General features: G+C 37.5%; 1 protein-coding gene across 4 annotated transcripts; it reads right to left on the reverse strand.

Moving 5' to 3' along the window:
• Positions 1-257: 257 nt before the first annotated feature.
• LOC111878482 (probable LRR receptor-like serine/threonine-protein kinase At1g07650) lies at positions 258-7,263 on the reverse strand. 4 transcript variants are annotated; one of them, XM_023874980.3, is made up of 24 exons: positions 7,059-7,259; positions 6,590-6,770; positions 6,274-6,345; positions 6,077-6,148; positions 5,923-5,994; positions 5,631-5,702; positions 5,449-5,520; positions 5,246-5,314; positions 5,088-5,159; positions 4,912-4,983; positions 4,754-4,825; positions 4,550-4,618; positions 4,250-4,318; positions 4,093-4,158; positions 3,969-4,004; positions 3,833-3,867; positions 3,362-3,741; positions 3,058-3,256; positions 2,774-2,911; positions 2,079-2,197; positions 1,675-1,915; positions 1,116-1,353; positions 868-1,018; positions 258-771 (listed from the first exon to the last, which is right to left on the reverse strand). In XM_023874980.3, the coding sequence occupies exons 1-24, from the start codon at positions 7,177-7,179 to the stop codon at positions 412-414; spliced, it is 3,048 nt and encodes a 1,015-aa protein (XP_023730748.1). In that variant the 5' UTR covers positions 7,180-7,259; the 3' UTR covers positions 258-411. The 4 variants fall into 4 exon arrangements, with proteins under 4 accessions (XP_023730748.1, XP_023730747.1, XP_023730749.1 ...); XM_023874979.3 differs by having other exon boundaries at positions 3,818-3,867; XM_023874981.3 differs by having other exon boundaries at positions 1,705-1,915; positions 3,818-3,867; positions 7,059-7,257.
• Between the last annotated feature and the right edge of the window lie 19,849 nt (positions 7,264-27,112).

Raw genomic sequence — 27,112 nt, forward strand, 5'->3', positions numbered from 1 at the left:
TAGATAAAGATAGTATATAAAAATAAAGAAAAGATAAAGATATAAAGATAGAGATATAAATATTGATGTGTTGGAGACTTGCTGCCTAAGAGGAGATACTGGTATAATGTTAAATTATCTATCTTAGCACCTCAACTGAATAATGATATATCCAAACTAATATCTGCTTGCATTTTTTGACTAGATTCCATAAAAATATCAACATGTATAAGCCATATATTATACTAATTCATGTAACATACAGTTTGCATATTACATAACCGGTAAGAAATAGTAGTTTATTATAGAAAATATCTTCAAAAAGGTTCCACTGAATTATATAAATATACTACAATTAATTGTTAGAAAACAGATATTACATATGGCTATTACAAAAGGATATCAAGGAAGTAGTGCTTATGCAAATATGAGTCAACATTTTTGAGAAATTTGACTGTTGGGATAGAGGTCATTTGAGCTGGAAGATGCTGGATTAATAGAAATATCTGGCCGCTCAAACTCATGTGACTGCATTCTTTCAAGCTTCCCCCCAAGTGCCTGAAACCTGTTCTCTTCTTCAGATGTGTTCACATTCACATTTATTTCCTCGGTTTTGGTATGGCCCTCCAACATATTAACTACTTCAGACATGACAGGCCTAAGAACTGGGGACTCATTAGTGCATAATAGAGCAATTTCGATCATTCTCAATGCCTCTTTTTTTTTGAATTCAGAACCCAATCGTGGGTCCACCAAGTCTATCAAACTCCCTTTTTGCTTCAGAACAACAGCCTTAGAAAAGACAAACACATATATGATCATAAATCAGTGAATGGGTTAGGAATCTGGTGAAGGATCAAACTGTGTTTTTTAAGAAATAAGTTGTACCCAGTCAAGAAGACAAAAGCAATCATCGTGTGGCGTATATTTCATATTGTTTTTTCCAGTAACAATTTCAAGTGCAAGAACCCCGAAACTGTATACATCTGCTTTGTAGGTTAAGTATCCATATAATACATATTCTGGTGCCATGTACCCTCTGAAGATACCAAAAGCAAATTGAATAAAAGAAAACTAAAAGTAATTAATAAAAGAAACATAATATTATTAGAAAAGACAGTGAGAGTATTGCTCACATAGTTCCAGCAACTCTAGTCATGATGTGAGTGTTCTCTTCTTCATGAAGCCTTGCTAAACCAAAATCTGAGATCTTTGGAGTAAGGTCAGCATCTAGGAGAATATTTGTCGCCTTTATATCCCTATGAACCATTCTTAACACCGACTCCTCATGCAGGAAAGCCAGGCCTTTTGCAATGCCCACACAAATTCTTTGTCTTGTAGGCCACTCAATTTCCAACTTATAGTTATACTGCTCTGAGAATTTATAAAAGCATTTTAAATAAAGAAAACAGTTATCAATGGAGAACCGAATCTTTGTGGAATGAAAAGATGCCACAGTTTTCATTTCAGATGTTACATGTATGTTGTAACATTACCTTAATTCTTTCAAAACTGTTCACATTATAGCTACTTATATGTTTCATTTGTGATCACTATATTATTGATGATGTTGGTTTTTTGGTCATTGCATGTTGAATACTATTTAAGAAATTTGACTAATGATCAGATATTTTTTAATCCACAAAGTCAAATATATATAGGCTTCAAAGTTCTTATGGGGGTGGAGGGAGTTACCACTCACGAAGTAGAAGAAAAGGAGAATACCAAATAGAGCATGTGCTAGAGAATTATTCTCCATGTACTCATAAACAAGCAGTAGTTGCTTTCGTTCCACACAAAACCCATGTAGCCTTACAACATTAGGGTGTTGTATACCCATTATCATGCCTATTTCATTCACAAATTCACGGTTTCCTTGTTTTGATTTGGAAGAGAGTTGCTTCACAGCGATTAGAGTTCCATCTAATAGTGTACCCTGCAATTCATAAATTTGAGGTTTAGGCTCTTAGCAGCGACACCTTAATTAATTGATTCTTCTTTTCTTTCATCTTTCATCTTTTATTTTTTACATTGATGAAGTTGGTATAGTTTAGAATGTGGATTGTAAAAAATGAAATTTAATGTCTTAACAATGTCACCTTGTAAACGGATCCAAAACCACCCTCGCCAAGTTTATTTGAATCAGCAAAATTGTCAGTGGCAGCCTTGATTTGTCTATATGTAAATACACCCATCTGCAAATCCAATCCTCTTACATCTGCAGGGAAAGGAATTTTTACCAATCACATATATGCATTTCTATGTAAGATATATGTGGAGTCTCATATTAACTCTACAAAAGTGTTTAATTATTAAACTAGGCTTAAATATTGTTATTAATATTACGATTATTTCTAGATAGATAATAGTGGCAGTTAATGCTAGCTAATCACAGTTATGCCCCTTCCGAATCGGTGTGAGTGAAAAGTCACAACGGTGCCTGTATTTATTATATATATATATATATATATATATATATATGTGTGTGTGTGTGTACGTAAACCAAAAGAGGTATTGTACGATCGGATATATATTGATAAAAGGATTGTGTTTTAATATCCTTCTTGTTCTATCTCTTTATTTAAATTCCTAATGTTATCCTTATCTCCAACATATTGGATTGTGTTGCATAGATGTGGAATACACTAAAAATTTCACAAACCATAAAGAAGTATTAGTTTAGTTACTATGTCCATTGAACATCACTGCCTATTTTGGGTGATGGGTGCCGCAATATATTCTATGAAATAGTTTTTTATTTTTTATTTTTTAAATTGAGTAGTAAATCAAACACCTTTTTCTCTTGAATTTTTGTCCCATACATAACCCCTCTTCCATGCGATGCCAAGAACTATGAGACTGAGGCACAACACTACAGCCACCACTCCAGCAGCATATGCAAATATTTTACCATGAGTTGGAGCCTTGGGCTCTATAGAAAGAAATATATTAGTAAGTCATCTAAACAGATTTTATAAATAGATCAATAGAAGAGAAATGAAAATCATTTACATAGTGATTGTTTGCGATGAAAAGTAAAGTTTGTAAAACATGTGGATAATAATTAATTAAGCATACCGGACTCCATTGATATGGCAGATATCAGAGGGCCAAAATCTCCCTTCTGAGGGGTGGCTGTTGTACCTTTCCCTGCATAGTGGAACCGGATTTCTAATGTTCCATTAGTTACAGATACGTTTTTTATTATCTTTATTATGGGCTTATCGACTCCACCAGCTTCATTCTTAATATCAAAATTCTTCCACTGATTTACGCCCTGCAAAAAAGTAAAAAATAAACTTAAAATGCAAACAAATTAACACATGCCTAGCTGTTGTTTACTTGAGTAATCCTTTTCGTTTACATAAGAAGAATTTTCAACCTGGACATAAATATCAAAAGCACGTCTTCCAAGACTATGGTAAGATCTATTATCTCTGAAAACTATCTCTGCAAAATGTAGTTTAACTGTATATTTGCCATTTTGTAAGCAACGCCCGAAGTAAGTAAGAGACAATAGAGACTTGCGAGCATTTGTGTAAAGCTTAACGTCTTTCATAGTGAGTAGAGTTAAATTAGTTGTGATACGTTTAATAAGGTTGTCCTTAACTTTCCATATACTTCCTGTGCTGCTATATCCCCAATAATTTTCGTTTGAAGGAACAAAAATTGCAGGTCCACCTGGATCTTCATCTGCTTCATAAGTCTTTTTTCCAACGGTAACTCTTGGCCCACCACAATTGATATGAACTGAAGATATGTCTGGAGAAACATTAAAGGGATAAGCTTATAAATTTGTTTTTAATATTATGGAAACACAATGGTACTGGAAATTAACAATGTTGCTCAGGACTCTGGATGCAAGGACGAAGGCACTTTGCAAGCTCTCTACACAAAATCAAACATGAGAAACTTAATTGGTGTCTCTCTTATTACATAAAAGTTGCATTTATTTTTGAAGAATGGTAGCAGGGTATAATTAAACTTACGAATTATTCCCAGTAGAGTAGCTTCTGTATAAGTTCCTGATAAATGAAAGAATTAAAACTTTTAACTTCAGTTTTTAACTTTTTATGTTCACATGAAAAGAGCATTCGAGAACTGAAAACTTACAGTGATCTATCACAACCTGATGGCACAGTATTTTCTCTAAAGTTGTTATAGGAAAGATCTATTGAACTGCATTATATATAAACAAGAGCATGTTGAGCTTTATGATTACCAATGCCATATACAAAGTAATGCTGAAATGAGGCTTGAAAAAACATACAGATCAACATCTTTATTGGTGATCATCCATGTAGGAACACTTCCGTTCAGGGAGTTACCAGTTAGATATCTAGTCATTTCACCAAATAACGTTGTTACTATTTACAGCAGTATCCTTTATTTATTTCATTTTTCCTATGGTAAAGAACACTATGAATATGTTTTCTTTTATTGAAATATACTTTCGATTTGATTATTGCTGCAAATATAGATGATTCTGTAATCATGAACAATAATAATTTTGATATTTGGTTGAAGCAAATCATACATGGACGATAAAGTAAACCGATATCTTTCTTACATTTTTTCCATACTTTTTAGTCCACTTAGGTCTGGTATTTCACCATTCAGATTGTTGAAACTGAGATCTCTGTGTAAGTATATAAATATACATAAAGGTAATAGTTCAGGAAATATAAACAAATTCTAAAGAAGATCATAGCGTAGAAACACAAAGGATACAAATTATGTGCTGAAACAAAATTGGAAGACGGGGAACTCTTACAAATGCTTCAAATTGGATATATTTGATATATAATCAGGAATTTTCCCTGTTATATTACAGCTTCTCAACATCCTGAAACATCCACCAAAATTCTTGAACATACAAGTTTTAAAATTATAGAACTTGTTACTAGTTTTATAAATTCTACCAACACTTACAATGTTTTCATGTTTGTCAACCTACTCAGATCTGGAAACTTTAAGCCTTCTCCACTTAAATCAGAAATCCGTCTGCACAGAGATTACATAAAGGCATGTAGTTTAGAACTTACAGCATGAATTAATAGAAAGAAGTGAAAATCATGATCAAGGGAGAATATTAATTTTGAACTTACAGTTCTATTAAATTGCTCAAGAAGGAAACACTTTCAGGTATTGGTCCTTCTAGGCCACTAGCATGGATCTCTCTGAGGACAGAAGATGGAAACGATAGGAAGCAAAAAGAAGGAATAGACTTACAATGATTGATCAGTACTGATGACCACAGACTTACAGTTCCTCAAGCTGACTCCAGCTCTCAAGGTTTGGGATTTTTCCAGTGAAATTGTTGCTACTTAAACGGCTGAAAAAGTGTGAGAAGTAGTAATACTACTTTAGAAAATTATGCGAGAAAAGAAACAACATATGATCAATGGCTAGAAAAATCAAGCTATTTAAAACATTAGTTTGGAAATTGGAAGGATGGAGTGTGCCTACAGTTCTTTCAAGTTGCTCAAGTTATTGAGTTCCATTGGCAACTCACCAGAAAGATTATTTGCATTAAGGATTCTACAAAATTAATTTGAAAACAAACCATTATAGAGAGATATTATATCAATAACGGCATTATGTATAATTATGAAAAGTTGAAGTAAATATGCAGTACAAAGAAGGCTTACAGGGTTGCTAAATTTTCTAGTTTTCCAAGCTCAGGTGGAACACTTCCAGACAACATGTTACCCTCCAGACTCCTGGTATTTATTTATCCATCAAACAAAAAAGCATTTGTATAACTTATGTGAAATTCTAGAACCCCCATACATATATATATAATTCTTCCTTAAGATCCTCCTAATGGACAGTTGCCATTATTGATCACAACAACTTATCCAAGTACTATCTTAAGAGTGAGTGTGTGTGTGTGAGAGAGAGATAGAGCAAGAACAGAAATGTGAGTGAGAGAACACGTACAGATATACCAGTGAGGTTATGTTGCCCAAATATGTTGGAATTCCTCCGGACAAATTATTCACAAAAACAGACCTAGGACACAGTTGCTTCCATTTAGAAAGTTTTGAAAATCACAAATATAAACTGGAGAGAGAGAGAGAGAGAGAGAGCTGACAAGTACTCCAGTGTGGTCATTGAAGCCCATTCACGTGGTATGGTGCCACTTAGATAATTACGAGCCAGATCACTGCAAGATACAATCACCAACATAAATAATGATGCCTTAAACCATGGTATATATATCTAAATCATTATTTAATTTTTAATTTTTAAATTTGGATATAGAGGTATAAACACAAGCCTTTGGCTTACATGATCTTGATGTATGGTAACTTTGCCAGGGATCGTGGAAGAACACCGTCAAGATCCTGCCCCTTGAGACGTCTGTTCAGATCATAAAGCAAAGTTGCAACTCTTAAATTATATGACAAAATATTCCAGTTATACCTCTCTAGGGAAATTATATTATAAGCCTAGCTCTATGAATATCTCATTTTGAACTCTTAGTCCACAAGTCCAAGGGACAAAAAGAAAATAACACGAAAAAGTGTTAATTTTGGAGGTTTACAATTTGGCAGGGATTGTTAATTTTGTAGAGTAAATACAAAAATGAAACAATACAACTTACAAGGACTCTACGTGACAAACATTGCCTGGAAAGGAGCAGTTACAGTTAATAGAGTTGTTATAAACAGGCATTTCTGTATTGATTATTGGTGTTGACCAATTTTGATTTCCATGGCATGGGTTTAGGCTAAAATCCCAATCCCTTTTACCCAATTGGTCCGCTATTTCACGAAGAGCATTTACTGCAAGATAACATCAAATATTGTTCACACAAATTAAACTCCAAAAATAAAAATAAAATATCGGACATCAAAAACAACATATGTGCATGGTTTCTTAATGTTTTGCGTTCGTTTGAAAGTATGAAGTGTTTGTACTTATGTGATGCTACATGGTTCATCCATTTTGAACTTATTAAAGTGAAAACTATGATTGGCATATTATATGTCTAGTAGATTTTTCTTCACACACAAAAACTAGTCGAATTGCATGGACTTTAAAAAACAGAAACACCATACAAAAGAACTTGCCTTCATATTGAGGAAGAGAACCGACTTGTGCTTGAATACCGGTTCCTTCAAAGAACAAAACTGTAGATGAGATGAGTGTAAGAGTAACCAAAAGTCTCAAACTACAATCGAGAATCGACATCAAATTAACCAAGGAATTATGGAAAAAAAAAATAAACAAAAAACTATTCGTGTAATGCCTATAAATACACCAATTCTACTTCTGGTATTCACTGAGTCATAACATCAAATAGGTGGTGGGTATCTTTATCATTAAAAATATAACTCTAATAATTCCTCAATTATTACGGTGGGAACCATGCAGGAAAGTGGGTATTGAAGACATGCATGAAGAATCAGTAATACTTTTGAAAAAATCAACGAACGTCTGGTCTACTTACTATCAGCAAGAAATTCATGAGAGAAAAGTTTGAGATGATTTAAGTGTGTGCGCGTAACGATCATAAAAAGCGATGTGAGTGCTTTCGTTTTGTGGGGCTTCCATCGAGATTTTCCAAGCCATTTTGGTCTAAAGGTAATTTTTTTCCAACCCTTTCTCTATGTATGAGATGATAATTCCATGACATTTTTTGATTATCCACCGACTTTTAAATTTATGAATGTAGTTTAATTTTCATTTTAGATACGGGCCTTTGGCCTTTCACTACAAATATATATATACTTATAATGGAAGGGGTACAAAGTGTAATTCTATGGATTAGCATACAATTTCACAATTTTCCTAAAGTAACTATGATTTGGGAATTTGAAAAAACATTTAGTTACTTTGTACTTCATTATACTTATAATGGAAGGTTTCTGTCCTATCCTACCCGTTCGGCTAACGACCTTCCACTAGTCAAGAGTGCGGTGGGTAAGAGTGGATACCCATTCAATCGCCATTTTATAGACAATTTCCTTAAACACCCCTTATAGACCAGCTTCGTGAATGAGGCATACTAACGGTAAGACTGACTGTTTACTCATACATATATAATACTAGACTTTTAACGTTATATATAGTATAGGGTGTATTTTATATTTTTAAAATACTAGGTGGTTTAACTTAGTAAGTTATACTTTTAATTTAATTAAATGTAAACCATAACTTTATGGATTTATTAAATCACTTTTAATTATACACTTTAATTAATTAATAAAACCATAAGGGTGTGATTTGAACTTTTCAAATTACTAGAGTTTTAGAATTTAACATTTCAAAATTAAACTTCTAGTCAAATTTTAAATTCCAAAACTTGAGGGCAAGTTTTGAAACATTTCAAAACATTAGGGATCAAATAACAAATAATTCAAATTAAACAATTAATTTCATAATTATCTATATTTGACCTAATCTTATTTTAGTCACTAGATAATTACCAAATAATTTGAAATAATCCATATTTATCATATAAACAACCAATATTTAAAAGATTTGAAATTATCTATTGTTTTGGCAAGGATAATCATTAATTTAAGATAAAAATCGGTTTTTAACTTCAAAAAACGAATTAAGCATCAAATCCAAGTCAAAACAGCAGCTAAATCCCGAAATACCCTCTGCCTGATGCACTGACTCGCTGAGTCAGACCTGGACTCGCCGAGTAGGGCCAACTCGCCGAGTTGTGTCGGACAGAGGCAAAAAAACTCGATTTTAAGCAAACAAAACAGTTAAGCATCACATACAACTGAAACCAATCAAGGCTCTGATACCACTGATGGGTTTTAGGCATAAGAACAATCCTATGTGCTCATACAAACCCTAATGCTTGGATCTAGGTTTCACTATTGTACATGCTTTGAATCCAAGACTAATAAACTTAGATCTAACATATTATAAATTGAATTAGGGTTTATAGAATTACCTTTGATTGTTAGATAGTAATAACAATCAATTCCTTGCTTGGATTGGCTTTAAAAGCTTAGTGCCTCAAGTGCTGCACCTCTAATGGAGTCACAAACACCTTATGCAACTTGGATGAAGAGGAGAAGAAGAGAGGCTCCCAAAAACGACTAGAAACCCTAGAGAATCAGTTCCACACGTTTTTGGGGCCTAAGGGATCCTTTATATACTTGTGTGAGCTGCTAGGGTTTCAGTCAAAACCCTAATGGACAACTTAAACTCTAAGCAGCCCATGGAACCTTCTGGATAAGGCTATGGACGAAAATATGATGGGCTTCCATCATAATTTCATTCACCTCTTATTCCTTTAGCATTCCTTAGCCCAATAATTCAATTATCCAATAATTGCAGTCAAGGTTCTAAATGGCGTGAGGCGTGGCGTGGCGGCAAGGCCAAGCCTCAAGCTTAACGAGCCATGGCGAGCCACGGCGTTTTTCAAGGCGTGATGTAAGGCGGCGATTTTATATTAATTTAAAATTATATTACCACATAAATATAAATTTATATTAAATATAACTACTTTTTAGAAGTGTTAAATCAATAACTAATAACAAAAAGTTAACAAAAACACAATACTTGTATCTCCGGTTTGAAAAGACATAACAAAGAGAAAAAAACTATGTCTCAAACGAAAAAACACGCGCCATAACACGCCATAACGCGCCATGGGGCGCCATATCACGCCTTGCCACGCGTTACGCCTAACAACAATGTTATGAAGCTTTTCGTAACGGCGAAGCCACGCCTCACGCCATGGAGCGCCTTGGCGCGCGCCATGGCGCGCCTTTTAGAACACTGATTGCAGTCCAGTCCCCTAAATTTAATTAATCTCTTTTAGCCACAAAATTAATTCTTAATTAATTCTTGACCAATATTAATTAAACAATATGATTTCTCCTTTAATATATTATTCTCATAATATATCAATAAATCATATTTAAACCTCTCTCTCCTTAATTCATCCTACATATTGCTATGGTGAAGGCAACCCAAAAGGACCATGCTTATAATCGGGTCAAGTACATACCAAAATAGTTATGGACTTAGACACTAATCCAACAGTCTCCCACTTGGATAACTCTAATAACTATTTTCCGTATGACTTCAGAACCTGATCAGCAATCGTAGCTTTCTTAAATGGTATGACTCGGCGAGTCGAGTTGCGAATGAAAGGGATTTCAGAGCTTATGAACTCGGCGAGTCAGTAAGTTGACTCGGCGAGTAGGGTCAACCTGGAAGGTTGACTATGACCAGGACTTTGACTTTGACCAGAGTTGACTTAGTTGACTTTTGAAGGACTGTCAGACTAAGTATCATTTTGATATTGGTAGCTCGGAGAGCTAGAGGAGCAGCGGCTCAGAAGGTTGTCGGTTAGCAGCCAGAGGGTTATCAGCAAGTTCAGCAGTACCAGGTGAGTTTCCTTCCAGTAGGAACGGGTCTAAGGCCACAATGCCAGCCCATTTAGCTAGTAGTAGTTTCCGGACTTCGGTCTGATGCAGTAGTTAGTGTGTTTGATGCCTTCGTGGTTCAGACAGGATTTATGTGTTATGTGTTCCAGGCTATGGCCCGATGTAGTATGCAGTATATGTGTCCATGCTAGTTGATATGTTTATGCTATGCTATGTTCAGTTAGATCCGGATTTCGGTCTGGTGCAGTTAGTCCGGACTTCGGTCCGATGCAGGGGACAAGGTCCCAGTCAGTTTTCGGACTTCGGTCCAATGCAGGGGGCAAGGCCCCAGATAGTCCGGACTTCGGTCCGATGCAGGGGACAAGGTCCCAGTCAGTTTCCGGACTTCGGTCCGATGCAGGGGGCAGGGCCCTAGTTAGTCTGGACCTCGGTCCGATGTGGTGGGCAAGGCCCAGTATGTGCTTTATATGTTATTGTATGGTATGTGGTAGTTTGGGGGATCTCACTAAGCTTCGTGCTTACGGTTTCAGGTACTCAGTTTTCAAAAGAGGAGCTCGAAGAGGTTGTAGTGCACACACCGTAGTCAGTTAGCCTGGGAATGTTTTACTCTGATAATGAGATTATGTTTTGAATTAATACTCAAAAATTATGTTATGACTTATGATACGGTTTTAGTAATGTTTTAAAAGAAATTTTTAGTCGTGATTTTTGGGTTGTTACAAGTTGGTATCAGAGCCTTGGTTTGAGGGATTCGGACATACTTGAGAGTGTGTCTGGACTCAAACTAAGGAAACGGTTAAAGGTTTTCAAAAGAAAAACATTTTCAAAAGGAATTTTTGGTAAAAAGGAGTTTGAGAAAAGAAAAGAGTTTTAGGAAAAAGCGAAAAGAATGTTTAGAAAGAAAATAACTCGAAAAGAGAAAAAGGGTGTGGTGCATGCAGGGGACAAGGTCCCAGTCAGTTTCCGGACTTCGGTCCGATGCAGGGGGCAGGGCCCTAGTTAGTCTGGACCTCGGTCCGATGTAGTGGGCAAGGCCCAGTATGTGCTTTATATGTTATTGTATGGTATGTGGTAGTTTGGGGGATCTCACTAAGCTTCGTGCTTACGGTTTCAGGTACTCAGTTTTCAAAAGAGGAGCTCGAAGAGGTTGTAGTGCACACACCGTAGTCAGTTAGCCTGGGAATGTTTTACTCTGATAATGAGATTATGTTTTGAATTAATACTCAAAAATTATGTTATGACTTATGATACGGTTTTATAAATATGGTTTTAGTAATGTTTTAAAAGAAATTTTTAGTCGTGATTTTTGGGTTGTTACAAGTTGGTATCAGAGCCTTGGTTTGAGGGATTCGGACATACTTGAGAGTGTGTCTGGACTCAAACTAAGGAAACGGTTAAAGGTTTTCAAAAGAAAAACATTTTCAAAAGGAATTTTTGGTAAAAAGGAGTTTGAGAAAAGAAAAGAGTTTTAGGAAAAAGCGAAAAGAATGTTTAGAAAGAAAATAACTCGAAAAGAGAAAAAGGGTGTGGTGCATGCAATCAGCCGAGCTCAAGTAAGTACTCCCAAATTACCCATACAAGTTTATGATTATCAATTTCAGTTTTAGGTCCAGTTTCAGTAGAACAACATGCTAGTATAGGACTAAGGATCTAGGAGGATGCCTTATGTGCCTGCTTATGTGTTTCAGCCTTACGAGAATTGCATGCTAGTATTGAGTAGACAGTAGTAGGATAGCCTGTTTAGGTTATGCCTGATAGTATGAGCTCAACATTGTATGCTAGTACAGTTTCTTGAGAATGGTTTGCAAGAGTGTGTTCCTTTATCCGAATGTTGCTTGCTTTGTGCTTAGTGGGACTCTGAGTGATGGGAGTTAGCCATTAGGTGAATACATCACGTCACATGTGGTCAGGATTGGATAAACTCAGAGTGCCAGATTTGACCCTATTGCGCAGCTCTCGTTTGAGTCTAACCGTTGTAGGGATGAGTCTTGTACTCGAAGGATTATCCGAGCCTCATTGCATGTGATGGTATTCAGGTGGTGGCTAATTGGCGTTGCAAGGAGGCCTTCAGCAGCTGAGGACTGGTTTGGGTGGAGTCAGAGGTTCCCTAGGGCAAGCCTAGGATGAGAGTAGCAAAGATTAGCAGTAAAGAAAAGGGAATTGGTGGAGTTGAGGTAACTCTTGAGGAAAGTACGGATAGATGTAGAAGGTAGTATGGGCCCGTACTACTGAAAGTAAAGGATCCGTACTCGATTCAAGAGGGGCCGAGGCAAAACCAGGGAACTAGTAGAGGGTGTGAGAAGTCCCTCAACAACAGTGTGTATTGATCAGTAATGTGTTATGTTTTCAGCATGGTGACGTTGCGTGAGATATCAGTTGGCAGTTCGGGTGCCGGGGAGGGATCTGGCTTAGGTTCTAGAGTTGGGCAGCTTGATGATCAGATGAGGGATTTCAATTCCACAGAGATCATGCACAACATCATTGATCAGACTCCAGTGATCTTCGGTTCGGTTAGAGATGCCATCGTGGAGCTTATGGACAGTCATTTGGAGTCCATTAGGGCCCGGGCAGTTTCAGGACAGATTGGGGCTCGTCTAGAGCCCGATGCTTATGGATTTCAGGGATCCATCAGGGACGGAGTTCCCATTTTTAACTCTTTTCATCAGGGGACAAGAGTGAGTGGGCCCCTATCTCCAGGAGAGACCTCTACATGATTGGATAGTCAGGGAGGTTTCATGATCCATTCGCGAGGAACTGCCTGACATTGTCGTGAGGATCAGATAGGTTGACTGCGAAGCTCCAGGATCGGACAGCGGTTGTTTAAACGATGGATGGGGTCAACGAGGTAACGCATGAGCGAGAGACGGGCAGAGAGTCGAAAAGGAAGAGGAAAACAGATGAGACATAGGTAGCCCCAGGTCCGAGCAAGAGGCCCAAGGGGTCGGATTTGAGAACGAGGGACTATCAGAGCCGCAATCGATGCGGGAAGTGTGGTAGGATGCACAAGGGTGCGTGCAGACGTAGAAGTAGTGGCGATGCTGGATGTTTCAAGTGCGGCTGGATTGGCCATTTTAGCAGAGATTGTACTATTACCATCGCCCAGGAACTTAACCCGATATGTTTCCATTGCAGTCGGAGGGGCCACAAGAATGCCCACTGTCCGAGTTTGTATACAACAGAGCAGGTGATAGCTCCTGCTCCTGTGACTTCGAGTACCACCAGCGGTTGCTGGGGCCAGGCAAGGGTGCCCATGGCTCGGAGCAGAGTATTCCGGATGATTTCAACAAGGATTCGGGAAACACTGGATGTTGGGGGTACGTATCTTTTGCCTTCCTGTCAATTATTATTCATGATATTATTGTTATGTTGCTGCATTGATATCAATAAACATATGTGTTGGGGTATTATATTACCTGCCTATGGTTAAGTTATATTCCATTTGCATACCTTGGGATTAGAATGGTGAATTGGAGGTCGTTCCCTCTAGATCAGGTTACTTCAGATGCGGTGACTGCAGCATGTATGTGTAAGAATCAGTGATGCCTCACTATTTTCGAAAGGTATCATTCGGGATTGATCAGTTAAATCCTTAGTAGTGACCATTTAGAGCTTCTAGTGAGGTAGCCAGCAGGCAGTAAGGAAGTGGGTTGGGGATGTGAACCCCAAACACAGGTTCTCTGGATGCAGTCCCCAAGCAAATATAGTTAAGGATTGAAGGGTGCTCAGTTAGATAGCAAGAATGGTTCGGACCTGGTAAAAGTTAGTTGGAGCGCTGACAGAGGTAAACGTTGGCGGACAGCAGTTCGCCCTTTTAATGGAAGGAAGGTTGGGGAATCCTTTTTGACCAGTGAGCAGTAAGGAGTTAGCCGGATCCAAGTGGGGGAGAACCCTCCGAGTATACAAGGGTAAGAGTACGCAGTTCCAGAATGAGTACACGACCTCTGAGAAGAAAAGATAGTAGTGCAGCGATTGATGGATTGAGGAGTTCAGAGTTGGGAGTTTAAGGAACTTCCCAACAATGAGTTCATGTGATCGAGATGGTTAGTAGCTGGTTGGGAATTCAGGGTTGGAGGACCACCTGTAGGACTCTAGTGAGTCGGAATGAGGATCTTGAGAACGATTAGCAAGAGATGCTTTCGTCTTAGTAGTCAGTGGCAGAGACGACATGCAGGGTTGTGTGGATTCAGGAGTTGGGGGGTTTTGGAAACTTCCCAACGATAGTTTCATGTATCCGTATTAGTAGACGGTTGGTTTGGGAACCAAGCCGAAGAATTTCTCGACGGGCCACTAAGTGTATCAAGGATATAAGATGTCGAGGTTGATGTAGCATTCGATGTCTGAGGGCTGGTTTTGAGAAATCAGGATGAGGAATCACTAGCAGTCAGGTAGTAGTAGAGTGTTGTAAGCCTGCGGGGGTAGCCGTAGCATTCACTAGTAGTCAGATAGTAGTAGTAGTGTTGTAAGTCTATGGGGGTAGCCGTAGCATTCACTAGCAGTCAGGTAGTAGCAGAGTGTTGTAAGTCTGCAGGGGTAGTCGTAACATTCACTGGCAGTCAGGTAGTAGTAGAGTGTTGTAAGCCTGCGGGGGTAGCCGTAGCATTCACTAGCAGTCAGATAGTAGTAGAGTGTTGTAAGTCTGCGGGGTAGCCGTAGCATTCACTATCAGTTAGATAGCAGTGGAGTGTTGTAAGTCTACGGGGGTAGCCGTAGCATTCACTAGTAGCCAGATAGTATTAGAGAGTTGTAAGTCCGTGGGTGTAGCTGTGGCCTTTATCAGATTGGTAGGCAGCACGAGCGCGTTGTTGGACGTGGGGAAAGCAATAGTACCCACCAGTTCGGGTGCAGCAGTGAGGATATGGGAATCCACGTGTTAGATTTTGGATTTCCCAAATGGTTCAGTTATGGTTAAGTCGGCGATTTGTAAATATATCGTCACCACAGTTATGAGATCAGGGAAGCAGTGGACCGCTTGGGTTTGTGTATGTTAAGGGCTACCGTTAGTCTGGGAGCCACCATTTTTAGCCTTGGATTTGATGATGTCAGGATTCGACGTATGGACTCGATCGGTTGGATCGGGAGGTTGTTAGAATCACAGTGTCAGGATGACTAGTGGAAACTAGTTCCAGAGAAAGATTTCGTTCAGAAGTTGTGGGAGCGACTAAGTAAGGAGTCCTTGGGCTCCATAGTTGAGTTGGAACTCAGTGTTGCAGATAACCGATGAATGATTGGAGACCAGGAAGGTCTTGAGATGTTGTGGGAAGCAGCCATATAGTCAGTTCAGTGTTTCAGTCAGTTCAGTGTTTCAGCCAGTTCAGTGTTTCAACTAGTTCAGTGCTTCAGCCAGTTTAGTGTTTCAGGCAGTTCAGTGTTTCAGTCAGTTCAGTGTTTCAGTCAGTTCAGTGTTTCAGCCAGTTCAGTGCTTCAGCCAGTTTAGTGTTTCAGTCAGTTCAATGCTTCAGCCAGTTCAGTATTTCAGGTAGTTCAGTGTTTCAAGCAGTTCAGTATTGTAGGCAGTTCAGTGTTTCGGATAGTTTCAGTGTGATGGCCAGTATTAGTATTTGTGTTGGAATGCAAGTGCTGACGGTATAATTGGTCGATTTGAAATGGAAAGTCCCTCTCAACAGGATCAGTTGAGTTTTCTGCCAAGTATAAGTGATCTACAAGGATAATTAAGCAGGTAGCCTTTCTTTCTAGATGGAAGGCTCGAGTTATTGGAAGTTGAGTAGTCAGATGAGAGATAAGCAGGTTGGTTCCAGCAGCATCGATTCAGTATGAGTGGCAGAGTGGGTGGAACAGTTATAGATAATCGAAGTATCTTCAGAAGTCGCTGGAAGCAACTAGTAGGTTGCGATGGGGTGTAGTGACCGGTAGGAGTCCGGTAACTCAGATATTGGCAGATTAGTGGGACTAGGGTGGTCTCAGTGCATCCGGTAGGCGAATGAGGGGCAACATAATTTTCAGTCGGAGGAAGTAACGTTAAGGAAATTATGTAGAAGAGAAGAATTCAGTATGTACCAACAGTAGTGACCAGCACTGTGAGTGGCTGGAGTGATGGACAAAAGGGTTAAAGTCACCAGGCAGGGTGTTGAGGCGGATTGCAGGTCAGTTGACCATAGAGAACTTCGAGGACGAAGTTTAGTTTAAGTGGGGGAGAGTTGTAACACCCGAAATCAGAAAGGTCAAGAAAGGAAAGGAAAAACCCTAAGTTAAAGAGGGTTGACTCGTCGAGTCCAGGGAGGAACTTGGCGAGTCGGAGAGGGATCCGGGTGTAAAGTAAGTGACCGACTCGGCGAGTCGGCAAGTGGACTCGGCGAGTCTGGTCTGGGTTTGGAAACCCTAATTCCGGCACTTGGTACCCTATTTAAGCATTTTATTCTCTTCCCTACGGCTCATTTGCGGCCCCTATAGTCCAGAACTCGAAACCTTAAGCCTCCATTGTTGCTCATTCAAGCTTTCTTGCCATTTTGGGTGATTTGAAGGAAGAAGGAAGAATGCAACCTTTGGGGATTCAAGGATTGGCAGTAGATCCAGAGTTTCTGGGATTTTCCAGAGCATTTGAAGGTAATGAGTCGCTACCTTCACTCCTTTGCATATAGATCAACCTTTATCATGAGATTTGGGGCTTTTAGGGCAAGTTTAAGAACCATATCGAGTTAGAATCCCAGATCTGAAGTTGCTACTTCAGATCTAAGTGTATCTTGGCCTAGAGAATCATAAAGCATCAGTCTATGGGTTGATTGTTAAGCCCCTTTGTCTTAAACCCTAGTTTATAGTGTTTTGAGCCTAGATCTCCTTAGCTACACGTAAAGTTTGCCACTTTACGTAAGGAATAGGCTTTAGAAGAGTGGATCTACAGTTTGGAGTCCATGCATGACTCAAAAGCCTCTGAATATATGAAGGACTGAATAGACTCGGCGAGTCCTTCGAGTGGACTCGACGAGTAGTATGAAGATGGAGATGAACTCGACGAGTTGGATGAACAACTCGGCGAGTCTGTTGAAGATTGCCTTGGACTCGACGAGTCTATTCTTGGACTCGGCGAGTCAAGTCGCGAAACCCCAAACCCTTCGAGTTAAGACTCGGATCAGTGAGTTGGGTGGGGACCCAGTGAGTGGACAGGTCAGGACTCGGAAATCAGTAGACTCGGCAAGTCGAGTCGCAAATGAAAGGGATTTCAGAGCTTATGAAGTCGGCGAGTCAGTAGGCTGACTCGGCGAGTAGGGTCAACCTGGAAGGTTGACTGTGACCAGGACTTTGACTTTGACCAGAGTTGACTTAGTTGACTTTTGAAGGACTGTCAGACTAAGTATCATTTTGATATTGGTAGCTCAGAGAGCTAGAGGAGCAGCGGCTCAAAAGGTTGTCGGTTTGCAGCCAGAGGGTTATCAGCAAGTTCAGCAGTACCAGGTGAGTTTCCTTCCAGTAGGAACGGGTCTAAGGCCACAATGCCAGCCCGTTTAGCTAGTAGTAGTTTCCGGACTTCGGTCCGATGCAGTAGTTAGTGTGTTTGATGCCTTCGTGGTTCAGACAGGATTTATGTGTTATGTGTTCTGGGCTATGGCCCGATGTAGTATGCAGTATATGTGTCCATGCTAGTTGATATGTTTATGCTATGCTGTGTTCAGTTAGATCTGGATTTCGGTCTGATGCAGTTAGTCCGGACTTCGGTCCAATGCAGGGGACAAGGTCCCAGTCAGTTTTCGGACTTCGGTCCGATGCAGGGGGCAAGGCCCCAGATAGTCCGAACTTCGGTCCGATACAGGGGACAAGGTTCCAGTCAGTTTTCGGACTTTGGTCAGATGCAGGGGGCAGGGCCCTAGTTAGTCCGGACCTCGGTCCGATGCAGTGGACAAGGCCCAGTATGTGCTTTATATGTTATTGTATGGTATGTGGAATTTCTGGGGAGCTCACTAAGCTTCGTGCTTACGGTTTTCAGTTTTGGTTTCAGGTACTCAGTTTTCAAAAGAGGAGCTCGGAGAGGTTGCAGTGCACACACCATAGTCAGTTAACCTGGGAATGTTTTACTCTGATAATGAGATTATGTTTTGAATTAATACCCGAAAATTATGTTATGACTTATGATACGGTTTTATAAATATGGTTTTAGTAATGTTTTAAAATAAATTTTTAATTGTGATTTTTGGGTCCTTACAAAATAACAAACTTCCAATTACCAAAAATACCAAATATCAAATACCAAGCTAACATAAACCAAGCAAACTTGCAATTACCTAAAATATCAAATATCAAACTAACATAAACCATACTAGATAACAAACTTCTAATTACCAAAAATACCAAATACCGGGCTACTATAAACCGAACAAACTTCCAATTAACAAAAATATTATATATCAAACTAACTTAAACAAAACTCAATACCAAACTTTCGATTACCAAAAATACCAAATACCAAACTAGCATAAACCAAACAAATTTCCAATTACTAAAAATATAAAATACCAAAGTAACATAAACCAAACTATATAAAAAACTTCCAATTACCAAAAATACCAAATACCAAATTAACAACATGCCAAACTATCAAGTTATCACTATACAAAACTATATATCAAACTTCTAATTACCAAAGATACCAAACTAACATAAACTAAAATACCAAAGCAAGAACATAAACCAAACTTCTGATTAACAAAAAATAAACCAAAAAATCAATGAGTATAAAAAATTTTAAACTAACATGCATTTATCAATCTTTATATGAGAGTTTGAAATTAAAAAGAAATTGGGTTATGTTACGTTTACAATCTCGCTGACAGACCAATGATTATTGCTTCATCGAGAAGGTTTTGGGATGTAGAACACTTGTTTGGCTTGCGAAACAAATATGAGTTGTTCATTTGGGTACCATTCGTGTTCAGTGTTGATACTTTAGCACTTGTGAGATTATTTTCAGATATAAACCTATTGATGCATTAAACCACTTACATTGAAATTTTATAGTTGAAAAACCACATGGATAATACAACTTGATAATATTTTCTAACTGGCCATAATATTTCTCTTTATTCAATCTCTCCACTGAAACCCCAAAGTTTTGTGTTGTGCATTGTGCATCATGACCAGCAACCGTAAACCTAACCTGAAATCAGAAGTACTCGTGGTTGTGGTATCGTTGGAGCAGCTGCAGTGGCAGTGGTTGTAACATCCTAAAATTTAAGACTAATTTCTTAAATTAATAAAGTAAATAAATAAAAAATGGTTTATTTCATTAAACCATTAAGGATTAAACATATCATTGGTTGGTATGAAGAGTAAAAGGTTAGAAGTGAAAATTACAACATCTTAAAAGTTAAAGGGCCATTTGTGACAATCGGGTGAAATTAGGTTTAAATAAAGATTTGACCAACTTACTAACTTGGACTAAGTTTTGAATATTAGGATGGAGAGGGACCATTTTGGAAACTAATTGAAGCTTATAAGTTAGTTGGAGTTATTTTGAAAGAGCTTTTGTAAGGAGGGACCAAAAGTGGCAAGTTGGGAAAGTTCAAAGTTGATTAATGGATCTTCTCTCCCATTTGTTTGGAAAGAACATAATTTAGAGAAGGGAAGATGGAAATGGTGATTTCTATGAAGCAAATGAAGATTTTGAGCAGTTGAGGAATCAAGCTAGGAATTAATGATATGAAGCAACATCAAGCTTGAGATGTATAATTTATCATCCTATAACTTATATTTCGAATATAATGTTTAAGGAAAACCCCAATTTCGAAATTAGTTTGATTCCTTGATTAGGGTTTTTATTTCTAACTTCCCTTGAGTTGTTTTGATGATCCTAATCTCAATTCAATCATCCCATTTATGGATTTGAAGATTGGGGTGAAAACTCTCATGAACCCTAGAATTTCAGATTAGGGATTTCATGTTTATATGTAAGATTGGAATGGATTCAATGACCTAGATGATGTTTAGAAGCAATAAGTCCAATTGTAATAGGGGTCCTTCAACAGATGATGTCATGGGAGGTAGGGAATCATATGAGAGCCTAGGAAGTATTTTAGTGCGGTTGTTATGTTGTTGAGTAGGTATTGAGAGTATTATTATGAGTAGGTGACTTAGAGGACCCGAGATGATTCTTGAGGAAAGTATGGATATGTGTGGAAGGTAGTATTGGGCTCGTGCTACTGAAAGCACAACATTCATAGTTGAATCGAGAAATTTTTTGGGGATTCTAAGGAGCTGCTGGAGGAAGATAGCATGGTTTGATACCATGATTTGTGGCAGTGGTTCCATATCTGTCAATCTTTAGGTTATGGTTATTTAGGGATGAAGATGGGTTTGGTAATTGTTTTGGGCCTCACGGGTGATGTTAGTTGGGTTTGATTGGCGCAGACCTAGGTGAGTTTGTTGGTTTTAAGGTCTTTAGGGCCTTGCTCAAGGTCGCGCATTTGATTCACGGGACTCAAGATGGAAATGATTGTTATGTTTGGATTGAGGATTGCAGCTAGAAGCTAAGTGGTTGAAAGATGGATTGCAATGTTGCTATCCATGGTGAGGAATATGTCTTGACAGTTTATCCGAGAAGGAGTGAGCAGGCTTGTTGCTTTCAAAGTTGGGATGTAAACTCAGCATGGGGGCTAGTTGGCTGCAATATTTGGCCGCATTATGATAGCGTGGGAAGGCATAGGAGGATTGATGTGGTATGGATGCTTAGTGATGCAATCAAAGGTCTGTTTTCCTTGGATATAAGCAGGCCTGGTACCGTATTGACGGTTAGGATTGTAGGGCAAGTAGTGTATGTTTTGGATAGTGAATCGATGATTTGCTTATGCATTTGCATGAAATCCTTAATGTTAAAAGTGGTTATGATTGGAAATTTTCTGAGGTCCTCGTCTGAAATTCATAATCTCTTAGGGTTTGCTTGGTCCTTATTTGGAAGATCATCTGCTGTGACTCACCGAGTCCAGGATATGGACTCGCCGAGTCACCAACTTAAACATGTCCCGGGTCCCGCATCCACTCGGCGAGTCGGACCTATGACTCGCCGAGTCCAAGGCTAAAAGAAGAGAAATACTCAAATAAGATTTACGTACCAGGAACCAGGTGCTACAAATCTCCCCCACTTATTTTAGACTTCGTCCTCGAAGTCTATTGCTCGATCCTGAAACAGCTCGGGGGTAATGCTCCATCATCTCATCCACCGGCTCCCAAGTCTATTCCGAACCCTTGCGGTGCTGCCATTGCACCTTCACTAGCTCCACCTTCTTGTTCCGCAAATCCTTCGACTTCATGTCGAGGATTGCGACTGGGCGCTCAATGTAATTCAGGCTGTCATCGACCTGAATATCCTCTAACGGCACTACCGCTGAATCGTCCACTAGGCACTTCCGCAGCTGAGAAACATGGAAAGTGCTGTTGATCTGGCTGAGCTCGGCTGGCAGATCCAGCCTATATGCCACCTTGCACACCCGGGCTACAACCCTGAACGGTCCGATGAATCTCGGGCCCAACTTGCCCCGCTTCCTGAATCGAATGATGCCTTTCCAAGGTGACACCTTCAGGAGGACCATATCCCCGACTTGAAACTCCAAGTCGGATCGACGCTTGTCGGCGTAGAATGCTATAAAAGAAGATGTTTTTTTTATTATTATTAATGTTCCACTCCATGTTTGAAAATACAAAAAAAACATTTTAAAAGTAAAGTGCTATATATATGATAGTTTTTAGAAAGTATAATGCGATAAAAGAAGATGGTTTTTTTTTTCAATTTTGCACTCCATGTTTGAAATCCACAAAAAAAGACTATTTTTAAAGTAGAATGCTATATATGATAGTTTCTAGAAAGTAGAATGCTATAAAATAAGATTTTTTTTTTTTTTTTTTTTTTTAATTTTCCACTCCATGTTTGAAATCTTAAAAAAAGACATTTTTTAAAAGTAGAATGCTATATATATATGCCAGTTTCCATAAAGTAGAATGTTATAAAAGAAGATGTTTTTTTTCCACTCTATGTATGAAATCTTCAAAAAGACCATTTTAAAATTAGAGTGACATATATGACAGTTTTCAAAAAGTAGAATGCTATAAAAGAAGATGGTTTTTTTAAATATTCCACTCCATGTTTGAAATCCTCAAAAATGACGATTTTAAAACTAGAATGTTGTATATGATAGTTTCCAGAAAGTAGAATGCCATAAAAGAAGATGTTTTTGTTTTTATTTTTATTTTTTAATTTTCCCCTCCATGTTTGAAATCCTCAAAAAATACCATTTTAAAAGTAAAATGTTATATATGACAGTTTCCAGAAAGTAGAATGTTATAAAAGAAGATGGTTTTTTTTTTTTTTTTTTTTTTTTAATTTTCCACTCCAGGTTTGAAATCCTCAAAAAAGACCATTTTAAAAGTAGAGTGCTATCTATGACAGTTTCTAGAAAGTAAAATGCTATAAAAGAAGACGTTTTTTTTTTTTTTTTTTTTTTTTTTTTTTTTCAGTTTTCCACTCCATGTTTTGAAATCCTCAAAAAATTCCATTTTAAAATTAGAATGCTATATAGGACAGTTTCCAGAAAGTAGAATGCTATAAAAGAAGATGGTTTTGTTCTTTTTTTTTTTTTTAATTTTCCACTCAATGTTTGAAATTCTCAAAAAAATAGCATTTTAAAAGTAGAATGATATATATGAGAGTTTCCAGAAAGTAGAATTCTATAAAAAAGATGTTTTTTTTTTTTTTTTTTTTTTTTTTTTTTTTAATTTTCCACTCCATGTTTGAATTACAAAAAAAGACCATTTTAAAAGTACAATGTTATATATGACAGTTTCCAAAAAGTAGAATGCTATACAAGAAGATGGTTTTTTTTATTTATTTTCCACTCTATGTTTGAAATCCTCAAAAAAGATCATTTTAAAAGTAGAATGATATATATGACGGGTTCTAGAAAGTAGAATGCTATAAAAGATGATGGTTTTTCCAGTTCTCCAATCCATGTTTCAAATCCTCAAAAAAGACCGTTTTAAAAGTAGAATTCTATATATAAAAGTTTCGAGAACGTAGAATACTATAAAAGAAAATGTGTTTTTAATTGTCAAGTCTATGTTTGAAATTTAAAAAAAAAAAAGTTTTTACGCAATAGAAAGCTATAAGTGAAAATTTCCAGAAAGTATAAAGTATGAAAGATAGTTCCTTGCTATTTAGTCCAACCATTGAACCAACATCCGGTCCTGCCGATTTAGCGTATTCGTAGAAACCCTTATTATTATTGTAACACCTGATATTATGTATTTCATTTCATCCCTTAATATTTTAATTTGTTGCAAATAAGGCCCTTACGTTGGGTGTACAAGTTTTGTACGTCGGGCGTAAGTCAATACATGAGGCGTGTCAAAGGTGGAGTACGTTGTGCGTACACGTGAGTATGTCGGGCATACTCATGCATCACTTTAACTCTAAAAAAATGTATGGTTATATCCCTTATTTAAACATATTAACCTCCGTTGGACCTTCTTATGACCAACCTCCATTCCTCTAAACACTAAAATCGAAACCCTAGCTCGTAAGAGTGTGACTTGAAGCTTTTGGAGTGATTTTGTGTTTTCTTGGTACAGAAGTAAGATCATTCAAGAAGTGGTGGTGGATTCAAGCTCTTGGATCCATAATTTATATCTATGTGTTCATCTTTTGAAGGTATACAGTCCAGGAGCTTGTTTTTCTAGATCTTGTTTAAGCTTAGATTTATGTTCATATGGTCCCAAAACTTTGATCTTTGTGAGTATGGAATACTACAGAGCATATGAGTTGTCCTTTCATACATTTTACGGTGTATAGTGTCATAAAAATGCAAGCTTGATCATTTCCTTTCCTCCATGCATAACGTCTGGAGTTTTGGTGATGTTAGAAGGTAGGGTTTAGGGATTTATCTCTCTTTAGCCATGCAAAGGCAAAAAGTTAGAGAATTTTGGATTATGATACCTTTTAGAGTCAGATCTAAGGATTGGGATGTCATACCCCATTAAAGCGGAAACACGAAGAGTGACATGATAAGGTCTCATAACACAAGGTAAATAGGATTACCAACCATAATCATTGAGCATTTTTATCTTTACATCATATTCGAAACAATATTACATTTTAGTTCCATACTACATAGTCTAGTACATAACAAGAGCAATAAACATAAATCATTATGGCATATTAAACCAGATCATTGATCGTTTCCTGAAAAGCATGCAAAAACGAGGGTCAACTATAAAATAGTTGGTGAGTTCACAGGTTTATAAAAAATTTGTTCAACAAAATTTCCAACTCAAAATGAGTGTTTAATGTCAAAGCACTCCGTTCACAACCAAGCCTAATGACAGTTCTTGTTTCATTGCATCATGTCTATGGTTCCCATGATGTCAATTCATGGAAATATACACTCGCAGCTTTGGGTGAGTGAGGGTTGTCTACCCCAAATAGCTCTATCCATAAGACCGTCGGTTCGAAATACGAGTTAATAGGTTGTAGTTTGGTTCTCGGGGATTTAACATACAAAGATCATATCACAAAGTTCATATCAAGAGTTCATAGCATGAATTTCATAGCACAATTTCATAATGTAAAGTTCATAAAAGAGTATCGTTCCAAGTTCCTCAAGTTCATAAAACAACATCGTTCCAAGATCATTAAGTTCATAAAACAAGGCTCAACAAGTTCACAAAATAGAGTTCAAAAAGTTCAGAAAATAAAGTTCCACAAGTTCATAAAATAGTACGGATAGCTCATAAAATAGTAAGCATGCTTTCCACCCCAAAACATGAAAATAGTAAAAGGGGGTTGTGAATACTCACTAGGGAGAGTTTGTGGTTCGAGCTACGCGGTTCGGTGTTATAGAGATCGATTTCTACTAGTTCCCTACGTAACAAATAGTTTCTAGTGAGATATAATTCTCTAAAACATTATCTAAGATCTACCTATCCAACTAGTGGTGTCGCAAAGTGCCCAAAGTTTGTTTGGTTCATTATTGGTATTATCGAATTCACGGTGCCTTGTGTTCAACAATCCATAAAGGCACGAAAATGAACTCCAAAAATTGTAACAAATTATATTCTAGTTCTAATAGAGGTTATGAGTTTCTTGAAATCTTATAGGAATTTTTGAAGGCAATTTGTTATTTATTTGCAATTTAAGACAAAATAATAGGAAAAATTCTAAATAAATAGAAAATAGTTGCAAAAATTCTCAATTCAATTTCCACAGGTTCTTATAATATTCCCCGAGCAGGGAAAAATATTGGTTTGTGCTCTTGAGTCATAAGACCCTATTTTGTAAATTCATGCCCTAATTAAACGAAAATGAAAATTCCGAATAAAATGTCAAACTATGCCCAAGTTTTATGAAAATTTAGGGGGAATCCTTATTATGTACATAAATCAGTTCCATAAGTTTTCAGAATTTTAATTCATGTATATGTATTTATTTTGAATTTTTGTCTTTTAAATCCTCATTTTTGTAGAAAAATAAGGGATTGGTTCTAGCACTTGGAGTTTTACATATCATCCCTTGATAATATCAACTTTCATAAAAAAAATTATTTAAAACTTATTTCGAAGCTAAACAAGGGTATTCAATCCCAACAAGTTATGCAATGTAGCACTAGCAGGCGGATGAGTTTCAAATTGTAACTGAAAGTTTAAGAATTTGTGTAGGGACTTCTATGACATTTTAGTTCATGAAATTTTATGTCTTATGTGATTGATTTGCTAAGTTTCTAAAGTATTTTTCTCCAAATTTATTGTGAAGTTTAAGGCCTTTGATCATGTAATGCAAACCTAGTGATCACAGAAAAAGTGTTGTTTGCGCAACTATATTGTAAATTTTTTCACAAAATCACATTTTTAATGTTTTACAGTAAGGGCAACTGGGTACGAAATTTAACTCACGGAACTAGTCATCAGAAAAAGAACATCATGATTTGGTCAGGAAATGAGTGAGTTATGACCTTTTAAATTTGAGTAAACAAATCTGAGAGAATGTTGAAGAGTAAAACTCACGAAAACAAAGTTCAAACTTTTATTTTACCTAATGATATCCTTTTATTTTCCTTAGTTTGGGATAGAAAAACGCTATCTTAAGGATATTTTGTATAAATACTTTTTTCTAACCATTTAATCTTACATGCAACCAAGCTAGATGAGACTAAACTTTTGAAAAATCGGTTTTTGGTGCTATATATGGCTTGTATGTGCTCACCATTGCTCTTGACTATGGTTTGATCATGGATCAACACCATTTACAGAACATGCAACATATTTTTGATGGTGATCTACAAAAATCAAGATCAAACAAAGGTTCTTTGCAAGAACATGCCTTAGAAGTTGAAATTTTGAAGGAGAAAGTGAGTAGAACTTGTAAAATTTGTTACGGATCTTCAACATGTGTATGATAAGAACTTACCCTTTGATATGAAGCTTCAAGAACACCCAAAATAAGGCTGAAAAGTCGTGGTTAAGGGGCTGATTTTTAGAGAGAGAAAGTGAGGTTTCTTGAGAGAAGGAAGAGAGAAAGTGAGATTCTGTCTCTCTGCATAGACCATCTCTCTCGTCGTCTCTTTGGGTCTATACTCCACCAAAACCGTCCATAAAACTCTAGTAATTTAAGATAACGCATGTTAAACGAAATGGAAAAATCTCTCCCAGAGAATATGTTTCTAAGATCTGATTTCCTCTCTGTCAAGGCCATGCAAAATCAGACCTTGAGATTTTGCATAAAGTAGCAAGAAATAATGAGTGAGAGAGAGATAGAGAGAGTGTGTGTGTGTGTGTGT

Source organism: Lactuca sativa, chromosome 4 (assembly GCF_002870075.4).
Source record: "Lactuca sativa cultivar Salinas chromosome 4, Lsat_Salinas_v11, whole genome shotgun sequence".
In the NCBI taxonomy this organism is placed as follows: Eukaryota; Viridiplantae; Streptophyta; class Magnoliopsida; order Asterales; family Asteraceae; genus Lactuca; species Lactuca sativa.

What these genes read in the sequence shown, in the direction of transcription:
- LOC111878482 (XM_023874979.3), bottom strand. Translation starts at nt 7,179, where the DNA reads ATGTCGATTCTCGATTGTAGTTTGAGACTTTTGGTTACTCTTACACTC. An exon ending in TTTCTTCTACTTCGTGAGTG is followed by an intron (nt 1,354 to 1,674) that starts GTAACTCCCTCC and finishes ATAAATTCTCAG; the next exon opens with AGCAGTATAACTATAAGTTG. An exon ending in GCTTTTGTCTTCTTGACTGG is followed by an intron (nt 772 to 867) that starts GTACAACTTATT and finishes GTCTTTTCTAAG; the next exon opens with GCTGTTGTTCTGAAGCAAAA.